This window comes from Thalia democratica, chromosome 3 (assembly GCF_965202585.1).
Source record: "Thalia democratica chromosome 3, ktThaDemo2.hap1.1, whole genome shotgun sequence".
Classification (NCBI taxonomy): domain Eukaryota; kingdom Metazoa; phylum Chordata; class Thaliacea; order Salpida; family Salpidae; genus Thalia; species Thalia democratica.
The window spans coordinates 47,467,592-47,488,699 of NC_139167.1; the positions used below are offsets into that span (position 1 = coordinate 47,467,592).

Genomic DNA, 21,108 nt, shown 5'->3' on the forward strand with positions numbered 1-21,108 from the left:
AATAACTCAAATTTAAATTAGAGGGGATAATTGATCTGAGGTAAATTTTACAGCATGTAAGTAAATTTGCAAAGCAAACAATGTTTGACTTTATTATAATGATGATAATAAAACTGAATTATTAAAAAATTGAGGTTATAAATATGTGTAATTAAGTGTTAGAAAACATGACTTTTTTAACCATTTTTATTTAACAGCACAACAACTTCACCATGGTGTTTAATTAATCTAATTAAAACACATCTTCTAATTAGATTTAAAATTTTGAGTAAGGGACTACTAGCTGCAGCTAATAGAAATTTTTAAAGTTCAAGTTAGCAGTACAACTTATTTTAAACTCATAAATAAAATAAAGTGTAGAAGTTTAGTAAACTAGTAATTTAGTTTACAGATATTTACCAGTAATTTAGCATCATTTAGTAAAAGATGGCATACCTTATCAACCATACAAACTTCGTTTTTAACTGATATTTTAATGAACACAGGGCTTAACTTAAACCAAAAAATTAAATATGCTTTAGGTTACTGTTGCTGTATCCAAGTTTAAAAATACAATTAAATTAAGAAAATCTAAGAAATATAAATTCTTTTAATTTTTACACATGTCTCAATTTATATATTTTTTGTGTTATTTGGTTTTAAGCAAATTAAATACTTTCAGTAAAGTAAATAGTATACTAGGTATAATTAATACAATTGGGGTATACGTAAGATTATGATAAAACAAGAAAAATCAAATGGTTTTTTTACTACTTAATTTAAATTCAAAATAAAAACTTGAGTTTAAAATTAAAATAAAGTTTTGTGTTTATTAACTAATGTTACAAATAAATAATAAACACTGCTTTAAGTTTAAGCTTTTTCGTTTAGCAACGTTATCTAACAGTCGTTTTTTATATAAAACCAGTTTTTATGGTAAAAAACATCATTCTCATACTCAACAAACGTTTTCTGACCAAAACAAGTGTGTTACATTACATAAGTCTACTTTTTGCTGTCCCATACTTTACTTTTAATTACCAAAATAAGATTTAAAAATACCGTTTAAAAAATAATAATCCCTTGGTGACCGATAGAGGCCATCTGGAGAACGTTAACCAGGCCAAAAATATCAATAATAAAAACCTAAAAAAGTTGGAAATCATATAGTACCTAAAAAACATGAAAATAAAATTGCTATTTTAAACTGCAAGTATATTTAAACGGAAAAATATTTAAATAAAAACGCTTGACCCAGGTATCAAAATCTGGGCCACTTAAACTGAATAACACATAACGAAGAGACGAAAATTCATATATCTTAAAACAAAAACTACAGTTTTTTTAGTTTTTATAAATTAACAGCAAAAGAAATCAACACTTAAGTAAAATACTAATTATCTATAACTTATCTATGATTTAAAGGGGAAGGTTTTAAATAAATTTAGTTTTAACTTCATAATAAGTAACTTTAACTACAAAAAAGCTTTTCTGAAAAATTCAGCAACACATATTGAGACGGTTTAGTAATTTATTTCAATGATTTTAGTGCAGCAATCAGCAAAATAGCCTGAATCACGCATTTCTACATTAAAATGAGGTTCAAGGTTACTTTTATAAAATTCATTTAGAACATCATACTAGAATGTCAAAATTTTAACAAACTACAAAAATTCATGAAAAAATTTTCTTCTTGTTCAAAGATCAACCGGATATACACATCCTGACTTTTAGAGTTAGGTTCTCTGCATTTGTGTTTAGTACTTCATTGTTTTTTTATCAGTAATTTTTGTGGCGTTGCGAAAGCAAAATCGATACAATCAAATTAAATATTATTGGAATTAAGGTACAGACAGCTGTAAAAAAAAATCAAAAATCTAATTGCATCGACTAATCTTTAAATTGAAAATCTAAAGTCCAAAGCACATTAAGAATACAGGCCAAACAAATATCAATCAATAATATTGAAAAATAGTTTATTATTTACAGAGAAAAGGTACTGCTAATAAAAACAAACTGTAGAATGAACAAAATCCTATACATTAAATCAACGGTTTATAAGTTTAAAACTTGTTAAATTACTAATAGTTTCAAGTATAAAGTATCTTATCTTAATCAAGTAGATTTTTTGATCAAAGTTGTTCAATTTTTATGCAAATATTAGTTTTGTTTGAAAGCTAATTCCACATTTAAACTGAAAGATAATTATGACTGCATGCATTTTTCGATTTATTTTCATGGTAATTAATTATTTTAATGAGGTTCAAAAATGGGTTACAAATTAGCTGTAGTTAATTAGTTTTAAAAAGCATTAGGAAAAGTATAAGTCTTCAGTATTCTAAAGAATAAATATTAAGTTTTGTTAGTCGTCAATTTAAGAAATATAATGAGTATTGTAGCTGTTAAAAACTATTCTGTACTTTTTCTTTGAAGAGATTCAATATGGTTAATATATGTTTTTTATTATAGAGACCAGATTGGCAAGTTGCATTATAATTTAGGGCGATTTTATATGAAATAAAACTTTTTAAGAACACTAATATCAGTATATATAAAACTTGAAACAATACACTTAATAAAATTCAGTAATCGAAATAAGTATGGTGGTTTCATTTAACAGTATCATCATTAAATTCTAAGTTCTTAAAACGAAAGTATACTGTTTAATACAAAGTCAAAAGCAGAAGTAAACGTTCTTTTAAATAAATAGAACCTGTCATTTACTAGAAGCTAAATTAATTTTCTTTCTTTTAGACAAAGGTAAATTATATCTAAAGACTAAATAAGAAATATTATATAATAAACTTAAATATAAAAATTAAGTGTCGAAAACTTATTACTATTATTACTTTTATTTTTTTTTAAATATGATGTATATAGAGCAAAACTAATTTAAATTTTTCATAAAAATTTAAAACTTTTTGAAACTCAAAATTTAAAATTGCAAAAACATTTTCCTTCAATTAATAGTTCAAATTTCTTTTATAACTTACTTGATATCTTTTAAAAATTATTGTTTCACAGGTTTCCAACAACACAAAAACTTTAGATTTTTAGCGATCATTAAATATAAAATGTAAGTATAAGTTATTAGATTAATTTATATAACTTAAAAACTTATAAAACTTGTCCTGTACATGACTTTAAACTGTATTCTGGTGTATGACTCGATAACCGAAAGGTTTTTTCGTACACCAGGTCCTTGGAGTAAATATTTGAGCGCTTTATCTTTTTCGTTTAATAAACAATAATAAAATAATAAAAATACATTGTATTGTAAAAAACCTATTATATAGGTTTAAATTTCTATTGAAGAAAAAACGCATGACATTTATAGAAATTTAGAGGTGGAAAACACACCGAGAATAAAGTCAATAGCTTCTAGATGGCTTTAGTGTAATAAACAAAAAGTAAATATTTTGCTTGTAATAATCGTCTAAAAAAGTATTTGATTAATTGAAAAAAATAACTTGATGGAGTTTTTATCAACTTCTGCTACTATTTATACTTAATTTAAATATAATTAATTTGTTTTTTTATATCTAAAAATGCTTTTTTTTAGTACTTATTTCGTTTTTATTTAAGTTATTGCAACTGTTCACAATAAAATAAATTTTAAAGAAGAGTTTGTCAACTAAAGTACTAATTTAAGTCGTAATTGAAACATTTCGTATATCATATGAATTTATATGAAGGTTTTAAAGAAGATTACCTAGGCGAGATTTAAATGCCTTCGGATTTTTTATACAAATGAAAATGTCTATTTAATTGTTAGTGACGTTGTTTTTCGCTATAGGACTAAGTAGGAATTTATTAATTATGTGAAATAAAGACGGTCAGTCGACGTAACATACTTTTGCGGTTTGTTATATGGCTTATATGTTATATGACTTAACTGTTTTAATAGCTAGGTTTTATCTAAAAATCATTCTGTTCGACTTAATATAAAAAAGTATTTAATTTCTCCTAATGTTTGTTTGAATTCCATTATCTTGATAGGCCTATGCAAGTTGTAAAAAAAATTATATAAGTTATTAAGATGAAACTTAAAACTAACCTACTATAAAACGTAGTCAGCAATAATACGACATTTACGTCAGACTTACAAGTTTTTAGACCGTAATATAAAGGTTTTTGTATCTGAATATTACAATTATAAAGGTTTACTTTTTAAAATTTTCTTATGTTAAAATTATTATAGTCACGTGAATTACAATGAAATCAAACTTTAGTATAATTATAACTGCTAATTTTAGAATCCTATAAAGAAGAGTTCAAAATATTGTAAAGTAAACGATTTAGTAAATTGTGTATGATTAACGAAAAACGTCTGTTAAAGTAGATTGAAAAAACAAAAAAAAAATGAAATAATGAGAAAAAAGAAGTTATGTGTAGGATGAAAAAAAATGAAGTAATAAAAATAAATTGAAATTATGTTAAGTTAATACTAAAATAAGATTTATAAAATTTATTTTTTACGTAACACATTAAAATCATTATATTTTAAAGCAGGGTTTTCCAAACTCTTTTACTAAATCGCCCCCTTTTCAGAAATTTGATAAAAAATTGCCCCCCCCCCCCATGGTTTAATAAAGTTTTTTTTCTTCTAAAGTACGCACTTTTGAGCCAAAAATCTTGAATTCGAAATGTAATTTAGTCTGGAACTTTTTATGCACGCACTTTTGGGCTGTGTTCAAAGTAATTTACAGAGCTTGAAAAAATATATAGTTATTTACTTATAAGTCCAGTAAAGTGTATTAAAATACTTAGATATTAAAAAGCCTTTTGCAATCTGTAATCAATCCTCTTTATATATGAATTGTTTTGAAACAAATGAAATCTTTAGGTTAGTTGTGGACAAATTTTGTTGTTAGCAAGTCATTTTTACTAAAAAGCCTTTCTAGTGTCTTGTTAAAAAAGTGTACTTGCGGGCTGCATAATTTAAAAAACTAACATACAAGAAAATAAAAAAACTTCAGAAAAATTGTAATAAATTGATTTTCTTATTATTGTGATCTAGGAAGTATTATTGTGAACTGAAAACCAAACTAAAAGCGTATTTCAAAGTATTAAGTATCATTAAGCCTTATTTTATTTGTTTTGCACAAGTAGTTTTCAAATTACTTAGTTGGCCGAAATTTGGCTTGATCTGGACCGTACGTTACCCATCTAAAATCTTAACTAAAACCTGGCATGATAATAATCTCTTATATAACGAATTTTGTACATTTAGATTTTGCTAAAAATTTGCTAAATAAATTATTTAAGTCGCACAATATACTTAAATTATTTTGTAAATATGAATATTCAAAAACTATTTAACCATAGGTTAAAAAACTACAAAAGAATGAACAGTTTATTTTACACATAATGAAATAAATATTAAAACATCATTGCTAATCTAGTTTTAGGAAGTTTGACCGACTGGTTGATTATCTCACATTAAAAAAAAGGTTTTATCAATAGCTTCTGTTAATGCTAAAAGATATTTTAAGCAAGTTAGTTGTAAATTTTAAAATAATTGATTACTTTTTTAAACTATATGTTTCGTAGTATAATACCATGAAACAGTATTTGACTTGGAATAACCTTTAAAAAATTAAACCATAATCCTAACAATATTTTCTTTTCTTTATTTAAATAAAAATAAAAGGTTTTACAGTTCATTTTGTCAGCAATAAATTTTTTTTTATTAGACTAAAATTTTGTTTTGTAACTGTAGCAGTTTTTTCGATGGCTTATTTAATTCTGTTCAAAAGTGAATTTGTTTTCTAGCTATCAAACTATAATAATGTAACAGAGGTAATAGTAAAAAATTAAAAGCTAGAGTTGAAATATTAAAATAAACAACACATTTTAAATGTCAAAGTATTTAGAATTAGGATAAAACAAAAAACAGTTGTACTAATAATTTAAAATTCCTTAATAAACAGATTTTTAAACGTTAATAAATCAAGTTAAAAAAAACTGACTTTAAGAATCTTTTTAGTGAAATAGTTAAAGTCATTTCAATTAGAGACCTCAAATCTATACTCTTTAAAGTCAAAAAATCTTCTTTGAACTAAAAACTTTAATGGTTTTCAAGATTTTTTTATTCATACAGATTAAACAAGTAATAACGAAAATCTGTCAAATAAATATCTTTCAAACAAATTTTTTATTCACTATGCTATAAAAACTTTTAGTGCAATGTAAAACGACAAATATAAACTACAAAATAAACCAAGTCAAAACATAACTATTTATAACTTTAAAACATAAACCACTCAATAAATACAGTAGACTTCTGCTTGAAATTGCACTTTGAACAAAATCAAAAAGTGCGAACTCAAAAATACATTATCATTTTTTTAAAAAATGGCTAATTTCAATATGTAATAATGCAATAATGTTATGTTAAACGTCAAATCCACTAAAACATAAAATAAACATTCATTACAAAACATTGATCTATATAAGCTATTAAGTATAATAAAAACCTTGTTTTACTAATACTTAGTTAGTTATATACTTTATTTAAGTTAAGTTTAAGAAATTATAAATTTGTACTTTTTTTTGGGTAGAAAAGGGCGAACTCAAGAGGAAGTCTACCGTAACTAATATTCATTTGGCATTAAGCAAACCTGTTGTAGAATAAATAATTTAATAATATTGTTATTACAAAAAGGCCACTTAAATACAATACAAAGTAGCTTAAATAATAAATCTTTTAAAAAACAACCTAAATTAAAAACCTTACTGAAAATAATGTCTGCAACTGAAGTCTAATCTAATGTGAAGGTTGAGCTTCATGACTGCTTGCAAGTTTTTCTATATCTGTTTCTAAATCAGTCAAATAAGGCCTCAAATTTTAAATTATATCTTTTGCTAAATATGTTGATAGCTGAACTTCCTCCAAAATGATTGGACACTTTTGCCTTAGTTTTTGTTGAGTCCAAAAGCTTTATATCGTTCTTTGAAAAAAATTACTTTAAGTTCAGGGTCAGTTTGTAAGGCTGAGAAAGTTTCCTGTAAGTCAACGTTTACTTAAAAAAATCTGCTTCGAAGGGATCCATAATCTACTTCGGGACGTTTAATTGAAAAACGTCAGTAAACTGTTCATCAATATCACATTTAAGCTGTTCCAGATGAGATGAAAACACTTCTAATTCACCTTCACTTATTTAAAGTTTTAAGTTTTCCAAACTTGCAAACTATGAAAACTGATTATTAAAAAAAAAAATTTCTTACTGTTCCAAGTTGGTTTCTGAAACTGGTTATCTTACTTTTGACTTTTACAAGATTTAAGTTTTTACCTTGTAAAGTTTTGTTCAGATTGTTGATCTAACCGGTTACATGACAATTCAAATTCGGACAACTCAAATTCCGACAATTTAAATTATTAAAAAAATGTTTAAAAGGCTATATTTAAATAAGTAAAATAAATTAAAAAAAAAATACATATGTAGATCTTATTATTATATATGTACAAGCAACTTTTTTCTTTTTTGCTAAATCTTAAGTATTTTTCAAGTACTACTAAAAATAACTATGTTTTTTACTTTATTGAAGCCATATCTCAAAAAATAGTTAACGTTTTGTTAAAACAAAAAACTGGTTCGTAGATATTTATAAGATCTACATATATATTTTTTATATTTGACAGGTACACATTACTTTTTTAGTTGTGGCCCTTTCAATTTTTTCTTATAAATTTGAATTGTCGGAATTTGAATTGTCCGAATTTGAATAGTCGTTCACCCAATCTTACCATATAATTCCGAAATGTAACCAATGTCTATTTTTCTTTTAACAAGATTGTCTGCCAATACCTTATCCTTTTCAGAGAAAAATCAATAACTGAGTTAAAAACAGCCAAAAACTTTTCTTTTGATACTCATCTCACTTCTATATGCAATATCAACTTATCAAAAACTTCATCATTGTCTTTGCACAGCTGTTTAAAAAGACGACTTTGTAAATCATGTCTTTTTATATTGTTCATAGCTTTTATTACAAAGTTTAATGAGTCATTTAAACGGACGCTCAAATTTTTTGTCGCTATTTGTTGGCGATGTATATCGCATTGAATGGTAAATATATCAGGGTTTAACTTTTTTTAATCTGTGATTAATTCACGATACTTTCCTATCATAGACGGAGCACCATCTGTTGCAGTTCCTATAAGATGTTTTTAAGGTATTTTCATTACTTCAAAATAATTTTAATTTTTTAAACACAAACCTTCCTGTGCTATATATTAGTTGAGAGAAAGATAGTTCTTCGTATGTTGTATCATTAACTATTAAATACACGCAAACAAGAAAAAGACATTTATTTTCCAGCAAAGTGGACTCGTCAACCTGCATCGAAAATAAATTATTGCACATCATTCGAACTAACTTTTGTTCAACACATTCTGACATTTCATATATACTTCTTTTTTACAGTGTTGTTGCTTAAAGAATAGAACGTAAAACATTACTAGTTCTTTTATAATGAATGACTTTTTCAAGAACTGTTTTTAAGACAGGAATAAACGTTTTTTCCCCAATGGTGTAAGGCAGTCCTTGTTTAGCAATGATAAGAGACAAATGTTAAAAAGCTAATTGTCCATCTTCAATACTTTGTGTAGATTTCTTGAACATGTTTGCGATTTAACACTATTTTGTTTTTTCATCTCGACGTTTTCTGAAAAAGTCTACATTCTTATCTACATGTTCGAAATGAAATCTATACTGTACGTAAACAAAATTGTCTTTATTTGTTTAAGTTTTAACTCAGAGTCAGATATTTAATGGCAAGCTAAAATTATTAAAATAACATGATAGAAAGTAGAAATTTTATGATTGCCCAAAATTATAAAATCGCTCCCGATTCGCCCCTTACTATTAATTCCCCCCCCCCCTTTCGCCCCTTTACTAAAATTGGCCCCCTAACTTACTAAAATCGCCCCCAGGGGGGCGATATCGCCCACTTTGGGAAACCCTGTTTTAAAGTAATTAAAATTTTAATATACTTTTATTATTTTAATACTTTTATTAAGACTATTTTGTTTTTTGCATGAAATCTAGACCACAGAAATTAAAATAAGATAAACAAGTAAAATGGGTTAGAAACGATCAAGCTAGAAGTGATCGGGTTAGAAGTGATCGGGTTATAAATGATCGGTTTAGAAATTATCGGGTTAAGAATGATCGTGTTAGAAATGATTGGGTTAAATCGGGTTAGAAATGGTCGGGTTAGAAGTGGTCGGGTTAGAAGTGATCGGGTTTGAAGTGATCGGGTTAGAAATGATCGGGTTAGAAGTGATCGGGTTATAAATGATCGGTTAGAATTGATCGGTTTAGAAGTGATCGGCTTACGACCATTGCACACCTTCAAATAAAAAATCATTCAAGAAGATGATTATAATAATATAGACTATGTTTTTAAATACTACTTTTATTTAAACTAAGTTAATTTAGAATTTAAGTCATTTTTAGTTTAAAAACATTAAAGTTTCAAAATATTAAATCAATTATTAAATTAAAATATTTTTGTAATCAATTTTTTGTTTAAAGTAAAATTTCTTATACCTGCAGAATTTTTTTTTTAATTGCTGTAGTGGTATCTAAATTTCTTAATGCTATCACTATAATATTATCATTTATACCATTAAGCTGTTTGGCACAATATATTTTTACAACTTTTTTTCATTAGTCATGGACAAGACATAAAACTTTATCCATAGTGCAGGGGCGTCGCGTAGGTCGGAGGCATATGAAAAAATGTTCCACCTAAAATGTATAATATTATAAAACCTTTTAAATTGTATATTTTGAAATAAACTTTTGAATACAATCGATTTGTTGTATCGGTAATATTATCGTTTTACAAAAAAGTTTTAAAAAATATCAAACAAAAAACTTTTAAAACTACTTGTAAGTTTATCGCACCCCTTAAGAAAAGCTATGCGTTGGTACTGTCGTGGTGTATGACACAATACCGAAAGATTTTTTGTACACCAGTTCCTTAGACTAAACTTTTCGGGTGCTTTTTTGACTAACAAAAGACACTATAACGTAGTCATGAAGTTAAAAAAAATAATGCCTTTTTGTGTAACTTTAACAGCTGTGGATTAAGCATTTAGCTTTATGAAACATATATACTGTTTTTTTGAGTTCGAAAATTTTCAATAAGCTCTAAGTGGGCTCTGTGGAAGTTGATTTAGTTTATCTAATTTTTTCTTTTCCGTATATACTGATAAAACACTACGTTTTAATAGTAAAAATGCTTCACTGTCTTGATAACAGAACCGCTCTTCAGTTAGTTTAATACAAAGTATCTTAAAATATAAGATATATAAGAAATAAAGCAAAAAATTATAAGGATTGTTACGTCACTAAATAAATCTTTAAAAAATATAATACGGTATACTAACAATTATCTCTTATTTTTCACTGATTACATAATCTCATTATATAAATAATATTTAAAAAAAGAAAATATTACTGATGCTTCAATTCATTCTTTAATGCTTTTTTTAAAGTTTAAAGTAAATTAGGAACAGAAATATACGTAAAATATATATTTTTTTAACTTAATAGTTTTTTAAATGATATAAAAAAAATTACGAGCTATGAAACCTTAAATAGTCTTAATTTAGTAAATAGGAGTATTAAAAAAATGTATGGTCAATATATTTAAAATTAGAACAAAACTACTCCTTTGAAAAAACAATAAGCTCTAATTTCAAATTAACCTATATAGTTGAACAAAAGTTTATTACTTTGCACATTTTAGTATCACATTTCAAAAAAAAAGTGTATAAAACTTCGATAAAAATAATCAATTTATTTTAGATAATATTTAGTTTATTGTTTTTAAATATAGCTAAAAATGTAAGTGTTAAAAAACTTTTAGATTTTGTAAGTGAATGAAGAGTATATATAAGATAAATTTCCAGAGTTTACTAAAAGTGAAAACTATCAAAATTTAAAATCAAAAAACTCATTACCTTACTTTCGAACTTCAAGTTTAGTATTACTTATTTAATCTAATAAATATAAATATAGAACTAACGTTTTTTTTTGTAAAGTATAGATAAAAGTTAAAAAAAAACAACAAAATAAACAGCATAAGATAAAACATATTTTCTATGACTTTAATTATATATTTTGTTAAGTTAACGGAAAATAATAAAAAATGTTAAAACTTTACTTAAAGTGCAACTTTTTATAAAATTTGCAAAAGAATTTGAAAGTATATTGGCAAGATAAACAGTAGTACAAATACTAAAAACGAATGCTATAAGCTTTGAAGGTTAACTGAGGATTCTTCTAACTTTATCTTATATTGAAAGTTTTTTTTCTTTCCCTTGAAATACTTTTATTGTTTTTTTTAATAAAAAAATGTATAAAAAATAAATAAAAAATAAACGAAAACTTAATTTAACATTAGACTTTCTATAAGAAAAAAAAAAGTTTTCTTGTTTATTTTAACTTATTTTGAATCAAAAGTTACAATAAATATTAGTGAAAAACATTTTTTTAAACATCAATGCAAGATATAATTATTAAAAAATTTTTTTTGTATACTGTTGTTCAAAAATTGAATAAAACTGAATCCTTAAACATAGTAAAAGTTGTAAAACTATGTTTTTTTGTTTACTTCATTTTAAACTTATAATTATTGAACTAAAAATTTTCTATAAGAATTTGATAAAGTAATTTAATAACTAACTTTAAGTAGTAGTTACTTTTTAGTTTTTGTTATGTGTTGACGACATACGCATTGTTAGCAATTCCTCTTTTCTTTTTAATAACTACTTCATCGTCACTTGCTTCCACCTTAAATACTGGATTGTCTACTCCTTTTTGAGTTTTATCTTCTATAAAATAAGTTTTTATCAGTATATTTATAATTAAAATTGTATTTTAGATATACTCTATTTATGACATTTTTTCTAAACGCTTCCATAGTACTTAACTTGCACAATAGTACGTGAGGCAACCTAACATCTGAAAAGTAATGAGTACTAACATGTTTTCAGAAAACTTTTATGTTCTAGTTTATTTTATTTTCCAATGCTTATTGTTAGTAAAACACGCAATTATTACTAAAATTAAGTATAGTAAGTATTAGTAGATTAAAATTAAGTAAATAGTTTATATAAACAAATAATTTTCTGGGTTTAATAAAGTTCAGCATTCAGTGTCTAACTGTTCAGAATTCTTAAAAAACTGAAAGTTGACATAAAGAAGCAGGAACAAATCACAAATATCTAAAACTTAATCGTTTATTATTTAAATCTTAAACTACACAATATTTTTCCGTATTTTTTTATAGATTAGCTAAGCTGACTTTTATTACAAAAGTTAGTTTTATTTCATTAGACAGCAATTAACACTAAAAAAAGGTCCATTTGTTTACTAGGTCTAGAGTTTTTTAATTTCAATATAAACTTGAGGGGAACGGGTCAACATTGCACGAGGGGACTTAATTGCATGAAGATAAAATTGTACGAAGACAAATTTTCACGACGTGACAAAATTGAATGAAGATTATTTTGTACCAAAGGTTAGTTTTGCACGAGAGTAAAAAAAAAAAAAAAAAACTAAAAGATAAATTAATTAAAAAATAATAAAAAAGTTACTCACCGAGGGTAAGGGTAAGGGGTAACAGTGATAACAAAAATAAAAAAACAGCTAATAAATATTATTATAAAAAAAAAAAAGCTACCGAATGAAGGTAAGGGTTAGGGGTAACAGTGAGAGTAAAAAAAAAAATTAAAAAAAGAGTTACCGACCAACGGTAAGGGTTAGGGGTAACACTGATAGTAAAAAAAAACAACTAAATAAAAAAAAAAAAAATAAAACTATTAAAAATTAAAAAAATAATTCAACCCGTGCGAAAATGTATCCATGCAAAACTGTCTTTTTGCAACTTTATCTTCGTGAAATTTTATCCCCTCGTGCAATTTCGTGCACTCGTGCAAATTTGACAGCTACCCCAATTTAAATCTTATTTATTTTATACAGTATATAAATTGTTTACCAAAAGCTAATTTAAATTTGTTGTACTAAATGAATTTTATTTTGTTAAGATTAGAACCTTTAGGAACAAAACAAATCTAAATACATTTTTATTTTTTTAAAGTATAGCTACTTGAAAAAATCTAGTCAAACCTTTTACAGACTTTACCGGTTTTGTAATTTGAAATTAAAATGATACTAAAGGTATCTAAATAAATGTTAAGAATTTCATTTAAATTTTTTTATAAACAACTTAATTTATAGTAACTCCCATAAGCCAATTGATTACTTTTGCGTTTTTTTCTATACATTTAGTAATCTAAGTACTAGAATTTAAAAGTATCCCTTCAAAATATTTAAAAAGTCGTTAGGTTAAAAAAGAATATTTGTTACAAAAACTTATATAGAATACTAGTATAGGTAAAAAAGGTTTTAGTTTTGCATTATGTGTTATTTATTAAGAAAGTATATTTTAGTATTAATCTCTAAAAGTATTGTCTAGAAAAATTGTTTTGTTTTACTGTTTCTATCTTATATATAGAAAAATATTTAAATAATAATTTGTACTAAACACTTAAAAAATATTGTATCCATTTTAATAATAAAAAATTTAAACAGTATTTTTTCTTTATTACACTAACACATGTTTCTGTGTTAGTGTTAACACACTTCAACGGGTTAACAAATTTCAACGAACCTCTGTAAAAATAAATACTGTAAGGAAAAAATAGAAGCTAAAGTAGGTATATATATGTGTTTATTAAAAGTATAAACACTGAAGATTGTTGTAGATTAATGGTTAATAGTAGTTACAATACATACTCTTAAATTCGACTGTTATAAAAATATATAATATTTGTAATTATTAAATCAAATTACATAAATTAAAATAAAATAAAAAATCATGATAAAAGCAACTCACATGAAGAAATACGGATTAAAAGTATTTAACCGTTACTAAACATTCAAAAAACATTCAATATTGACGTTATTTTTAACATTATGTATTGTATCTATTAATCTACAATAATATATAGTATTTATTTATATTTTTAGTAAACACACATATATATATATATAAATATATAACTTATTGAAATGGCGATTTTAAAAATTCTGGAACATATGTTTCATAAAGACAAAGAAGATTGTCTCTAATCTTCAGCCAGTTCGAATTTAAAATAAAAAGCACTTTGGTAAACAAAGATGCAAAAGTTTACAAAAAAACAAAAACAATATGACGTAAGAATTGAACATTGTACATTACAAATATTCAGTACAAAAATCGATCTACCATCTAACTAATCAAACAACCAAAATTAACGAAAACAACAGTTAATTGACTATAAAATACTTCAAAATTTGTTGTATTTTAAGATGAGCTTTTTCATATGTCGACAAGACGATATAAATTCGCTCCTCTTATTTAAACAACCTTCCTTTTTTAAAGCATACATAACGGCTGTAGATTCTTTTAAGCACAGCCTACAAACAGGGTTGTTACCATCTGCTATTGGCTGTGCTCTTTTTATCACCTCCCAAGTTAATTTAAAATCAATGTTTTTGCGCTTAAGGCCGCAAACATACTTTGAAAGCTCAGTTTCATTTTCGTATACACCACCTTTAAAGGATTTTTTATGGTTGGCATACCGAAATCTGAATTGAGTGGAGCATAGGCCGATGTAGAACTTCTTCTCAAGGTCAGAGTTAACTGTTGCCTTGTAGATAATGTTCTCTGACCGGCAATTGCCCCCCTTCAAATTATATTTACAGCCACCAGCGCAACTACACTGATTTTTGATTAAATTACTTTTGTTTAAAATCCTTTGGTTATGTGACTTAATTAATCTCTCCAAATTCGCCATACATGAATAACTGATTCGCATATTATGTTTGTTAAATATCTTTGATAATGGGTTATTTTTGTTGAACTGTTTTTTTACTAGATTTATGAATTCTCTGCCGATGTTTGTTTTAACTGAAGTACAGAATGGGGGATTATACCAAATTATACTTCGCTTTCTTTTACTTTTATTGGTCGTTTTGTTTTTTTGCTCCGTTGTTTCAAAATTAAGTTTATCATTGTAACCGCATTTTTTCATTATTAGTTCGTAATCTTGCTTTGTCTTTAAAAAGTTTTCTTCGTTGCTTGATCTTTTATTTAAACGTTGATTAATTATTTTTGGTATTTGGTTATAATATTTTTGGGTGGCTAGAACATTTATTTATATACATAATTTTTGCGTTTTGCTTTTTATAAGGCATATAGGAGAGATCATATAAGTTGAGCTTCACATCCAGTTAGTCAGTCGTCAACATTGGTGATTCAATAGTGACTCTTAACCCCATAGACTTGAAGAAGGCGTGCGTTTGTTTTTTAGCCTTTCAACTATAAAGCCAGAAGAATTGGGCAGTACAGCTAGACCATCGTCCCTGTACAACCCAACTCTTTCTAAACCAAAGATATTCTTCAACCCATCTAACAAAAAAAGACCTACTAATTCACATAACTCTGCACCCATGAACGATCCCTGCGCTACATCAAAAAGAGAGCTGGTTTTATTTGCTCTCTTCTTTTGCCACAGGTTTCCTTGTTCATAAAGTACTGATTTACATGCGTTTTTTATTATAATATAAATATTATTTTATTTAAATATATATATATATATACATATGTATGTAAAGGTTTATTTAAAGATGTAAAACTCAAAGGACTCGAGTTTTACATCTTTAAATAAACCTTTTTATTAATAAAGCCCTTAAGGTGGGCTCAGTGTGAAAGATTTAATTTATCAAGTTAAATAACTTAATTATATATGTATATATATGTATATATAAAATAAGGTTAATGTTTAAACGTAAACACTTTCAACTGAGCCCACTTGAAGGGCTTTTAAATAATTTATTCAAATGGCGATTTTAAAAATTCTGGAACATATGTTTCACAAAGCTTTAATTTTTCATAAAGCTTTGATCATCAGCCAGTTATTTTGTATTTTGAATTTAACTGGCTGATGATCAAAGATTTATGAAAAATTAAAGCTTTGTGAAACATATGTTCCAGAATTTTTAAAATCGCCATTTGAATAAATTATATGTATATATATATATACATATACCTACTTTATAGTATTTGTTTACATAGCTTCGTTAAAAGGTGTTAAACCGTTAATACACAGAAACATGTGTTAGTGTAATAAAGAAAGAATACTGTTTGAATTTGTTATAATTATATATTCCCGTTAACTTGTTTCGCTAGGAGCTTTATCAGAAGACGCTTAAATTTATATTTAGAATAGTTATATCTATTTTAGCAATTTACGTAAATTATAAATGTTTAAGTAAATGTGTAAAATAATAAATAGAAAAACACAATAAAAAAAAAAACTAAAAATAACAGAAAGAAATAAAATAGACTTCAAAAAAACTTTACATTTATATGTAGTTTAAATTTAAGAAAAACAAAAAAGATTTACTTAGCGTTTGTTGTCGTTTAAATAAATAACTAAAGTCTTACATAAAAGAAGGATTGTAATGTTAATATGAATATATATCATAATTGCCTTGAATTTAAATGCCGTTCCTAAAAAAACAACTTCTTTATTACTTTATGTAGTTACTTTCATAATTTTTCTAAAAAAACATATATTTAAGTTAAAGATAGTTAAAACAACTGAAATTAAAGTTTGTTTATAAATCAACCATTCCATCTTATTTTCTAATAAACAAAACATAGCTACCAAAAAAATCTTACTATTATTAAGCGGACTTATAGCTAGAGTAATAAAATAAAATTATACAATTTTCTAATCTTAAACTGCATAAAATAGATGAAATTTGGGTTACTAAAATGTTCTTTTCTGATGATAATCACCTTGGCATAGTATATTTTGCCATGGCCTACTATTTTTTCAAAATAAATTATTGGTTTTATGCTTTTCAAAATCTACACTGCTCTTATTTTAGTTTAACGTTGTTTATTGTCGTAATATGAAGACTTAAAACCAAATTGTTTATTAGTTTGTAACGCTAACAGGCTATACGCTTACTTTCTAAGATGGAAACTGTATAATAAATAATACATAATGAACCTACTTAATGTTTTTGCTGTTTTACTGTTGCCAAAACACTTCATATTACCAACTACAGTCAGTATCAGAGTAAACCAAATCTATTTTTTCAAAAGTGCAACACAAAGTTAAGATATAGGTTCTAGCAAAATTAAGTTTTCTAACAATCTAACATTCGTCATAATTTATTCTTTATATTTTATTTTTCTATGTTACTTTGCATCTTTTGTTTTTTTTATGCTGAAAAATATTTGTAGGCTCATTAATACCTACTGCGCTCATTAAATTAATGTTAGTATATTTTTATTATGAGTTATGATGTTTGAAAAACAATAAAGAGAGATCTCTAATTCAAGAGGAGAACTAATAAAACTTATTCTTTAAGAATTTTAATCACTAAACAAAGTTTCGCTTAATGAACTCATCAGTACTTACATCAAAATATTATTCAAGTAGAATATCAATGGTAAACTTTTATAAATTTTGGATACAGTATTTTATAAATTTTGGTAAGGATTGCTTTATATATTAAACTTTAAAAAGGAAGAGTTCTTACATTTATTTCACCCGGTGATTTTTTTAGTTCAAAAATTTTACATTATTTTATTTATCAATATATTTTGATTATAGAACAAATAGGCATAAAAACGAAAAAGCATATTGAAAGTTTATTCGATTTATTAATAAACAGAAGTGTTAAGATTTGTAACATTCTTGTTAAAAGTATAAGAAACAAATAAACTTGATTTACTTAAAGAGAAACTGTTAGTCGTGACGTACATTGTTGAATATTGGAGCTAGATTTGAACACAAAGTTTTGAGAAATACCTAAGTAAACATCCAAAGCATATTGGTTTTTATTGTTTTTATCATATTTAATCGCCTAAATGCAATATTATACACCTTTTTTTATGCCTTTGTTAAAATTATTTTTACTTAATCGTAGTAACGATGCTTAAAAAGATTATAATGTTTTGAATTAATTTAAAATTTCACGTTGCTAGGGTTTTTTTTTATTTATATAAACTCATTTACAAAATATGCCCTTTTCTAATATACTAAATACATATGAAAAGTTTCAATGAATAAATATTTTATTAAATATGCGTGAACTGCTTTACTAGATTTTTTTTTTTTGAAAAATTAAGTTCATAAACTGTTATTGTTTTTAGTATATAAATGCTATACAACTAAGCTAATTTTTTTTCACTAAATCAACGTTTAGTAATAATAATTTTGATAGTATGAAAAGACCCTAATATTTAGAAATTGTTAAGAAACTTGTAACAAGACTTTTATTATATTCAAAACTATAATTTTTAATTAACTATTATAATTATATTTATCTTCTGTGTAGTACGCATCTTTTAGGTACGTAATTTTGGTTAAGAACCTACTCTTTTATCCTAAGATCGTTGAGTTCATAATGAAAGCTTGCACTTTTTACTTTAACCAGAAAAATTCTACCAGGACGGTATAACATTACGGTTTTTTAAATTTAAGCTTCCTATAATTAAAAAAAAAAGGTTTATAAAGGATAAGTTAGCAATACAGGGTAGAGTGACTATCACGGGTAAACGGAGTCAGGAAGTTAATATTTTAAAGGTTTGAATATTTTTCTGTAAACTTTTTTATTAAAACCTTACCAGTTAATTGATTAGTTATTTTAACAATCATGAAAAAAATCAGATAAAATTTTTTACTAAATTAAAAATATGTATATGAATCAATTTATTCGTTTAACACCTAATATAGTTTTTATAAAATGCTTAAAAAATATTATTTAACCTTTATCTTTAATAAAACTCTGGTAATCATTAAACTTTGTTTTAAGGTAATTCATGATCGACTATAATAATAGTTACTTCTAACAAGCTTTAATTATCCTTAAAGTATATATCTTTAGATTGGGTTTTCTTGAGTACCCAACTTTGGGCTTTGTTCAAAGTGTGTACTCAAACAGAAGACTACTTTATTATTTTATCAACAGTTAAAAAAACTGAAACACTAAAGAAAGTATATTTTAGAAGTTCCTTAAATACGTTAAATTTATTTTTTCAAAAGTGATGTAGGAAGAGCTTTACACTTTAAAGTTTTGTCGTAACTTAACATATTATTTTGTACCTAAATTCATGATTTTTTCTCAGATAAATTAACATGGTAAGGTAAAAGTTTAAAACTATAAAGCTTTTATGATAAGCTTTGGAGTTTTATTTAAAACAAATTGAAAATAAAATTATAACCCTATAAAAATAGAAACAAGATATCGACCAAACATTTTATATTTTTCTAAAGTTTTGTATGCATAATCATATCAAACTACTACTATGTTATATAGGTTAATATCTTTACAAAACGTATCACTCAAATTACGTCAATCCTTAAAGATATCCTTAGTTAATAAATCAGTATCTTTGAAAACAAACTTTGAGATATGTGTTTTTTTAATTCAATGTTGTCTCCTTGTTTACTATTATTTTCTAAGTTTTGAGATGAAGTATCGGGACTGATTGAATTCCTTGATCTTGGACGGTTAACAGTTTTCATTGACTTAATGTTTTTTTTGTTCGTGCTATGTTTCTCTGAGCTCGTCAAATCGTAAGGGATAGTAAAATTATACCTTTGCATAAAAAAAAGTTTTTAAATTATATGAATATTTTTTTATTATCTTTATGCTTGTTATAGCAGTATTTAATTTATGAATATCTAATAAGGTTTAAAATATTACTAGTTTGGCCTGCTTGTAGTTACATATAACTACAAAGGCTAAAGTAAAAGAAAAAATTAAGAATTCTTAAATATTTTCATTAGATGATATATATTACTTTAACTATAAAAGAATTTTTAAATTACATATTTTAGAGTAATAATATTTTATCGTCGCTTGAACGTTTTAGATTGAAAAAACAATAAACCAGTTTAAAAATATTCTCTCCAAGATTTTGATATTTTTTTAAATTTTACGCCTGATTTGTTTCTATAAAACTTTAATTGGTATTTTAAAAAACATCTTCTGACTATAGTTTGTTTAAAAAAAATTGAACGTAAGTTTCATTCGTAGAATAACCATGATTACTTTGTTTTTTGTGTCAGTTATACGCTTTAAAAATATCTCTTTTATTATAAACCTCGAAATTTTAGTTTTTTTCTACTTGTAAAAGATTTTATATAAAAAAATTATTCTTTAAATTATAATTTTATACATTTCTTATTTTACAAAAAATACGATTTGTTTCTTAAAATATTTTTTCTTATCAAAAAAGCAAGTCAAAACTGTCAATTAAGAATTAATATTACATTTTGTATCCTGAAATCATAGTTCTCAATTTATCATGAGTAGTGAATTTATTTATAAAACGTTAGTATTAATAGATTAGCATAAAAATGCTACCTAATTACATTATTAGAAGTTTTCAAAGTACATAAATAGATGATTTAATCCGCTACTGCTAGCTTTTGATAAAAAGTTTTACCTTTACAAAGTCATTTACCAGAGAAAAATTAAGGAAAGTCCAAGAAGTAGTATAATTCCACCAATGTAGGCAAAGGCATCATAAGAGGAAAACTTGACTGCAGTAGAAACTACCAACAGGATAAGACCTACAACAGCCATGATAGATCCAAGCATGTAAAACAGCTTACATTTGTTTAGATCGCCCTTTTTCATTGTTTATGAAATGTAATTAAGCAATAATTATGAGAAGGTTAAAGTCTATAAAAATAATAACTGTATAAAAATTTATAATAACTAGTTAACCTTTTTTTATAAACTTTTAACTAAACTAGTTTGGAATTATTATATATAATTAACAATTAAATATCCTAACTCTTGCAAAAATCTTTTAAAAGTATATTTATTTTTTAAAATATAATTAATACTTATAAACTATAACAAAGGCGACATTATAGTTTAATTTGTAGTATAAATATACAAAAGATAAGGTAAATAATTGTATTTAAAAAAATTCAAATCATCATTAAACTATACTCATCTTAGAATATATGTTTAAGTATGACGTTTGTATAACAGGTATTAAACTGCTTTATTTGAAAACTATTTAGTT

General features: G+C 25.0%; 1 protein-coding gene across 2 annotated transcripts; it reads right to left on the minus strand.

Moving 5' to 3' along the window:
* Positions 1 to 11,125: 11,125 nt before the first annotated feature.
* LOC145831887 (uncharacterized) lies at positions 11,126 to 20,752 on the minus strand. 2 transcript variants are annotated; one of them, XM_082939238.1, is made up of 4 exons: positions 20,536 to 20,752; positions 19,471 to 19,664; positions 11,683 to 11,827; positions 11,126 to 11,325 (listed from the first exon to the last, which is right to left on the minus strand). In XM_082939238.1, exons 1-3 carry the CDS (start codon positions 20,709 to 20,711, stop codon positions 11,712 to 11,714), a joined length of 486 nt encoding a protein of 161 aa, XP_082795364.1. In that variant the 5' UTR covers positions 20,712 to 20,752; the 3' UTR covers positions 11,126 to 11,325; positions 11,683 to 11,711. The 2 variants fall into 2 exon arrangements, with proteins under 2 accessions (XP_082795364.1, XP_082795363.1); XM_082939237.1 differs by having other exon boundaries at positions 11,683 to 11,830.
* Between the last annotated feature and the right edge of the window lie 356 nt (positions 20,753 to 21,108).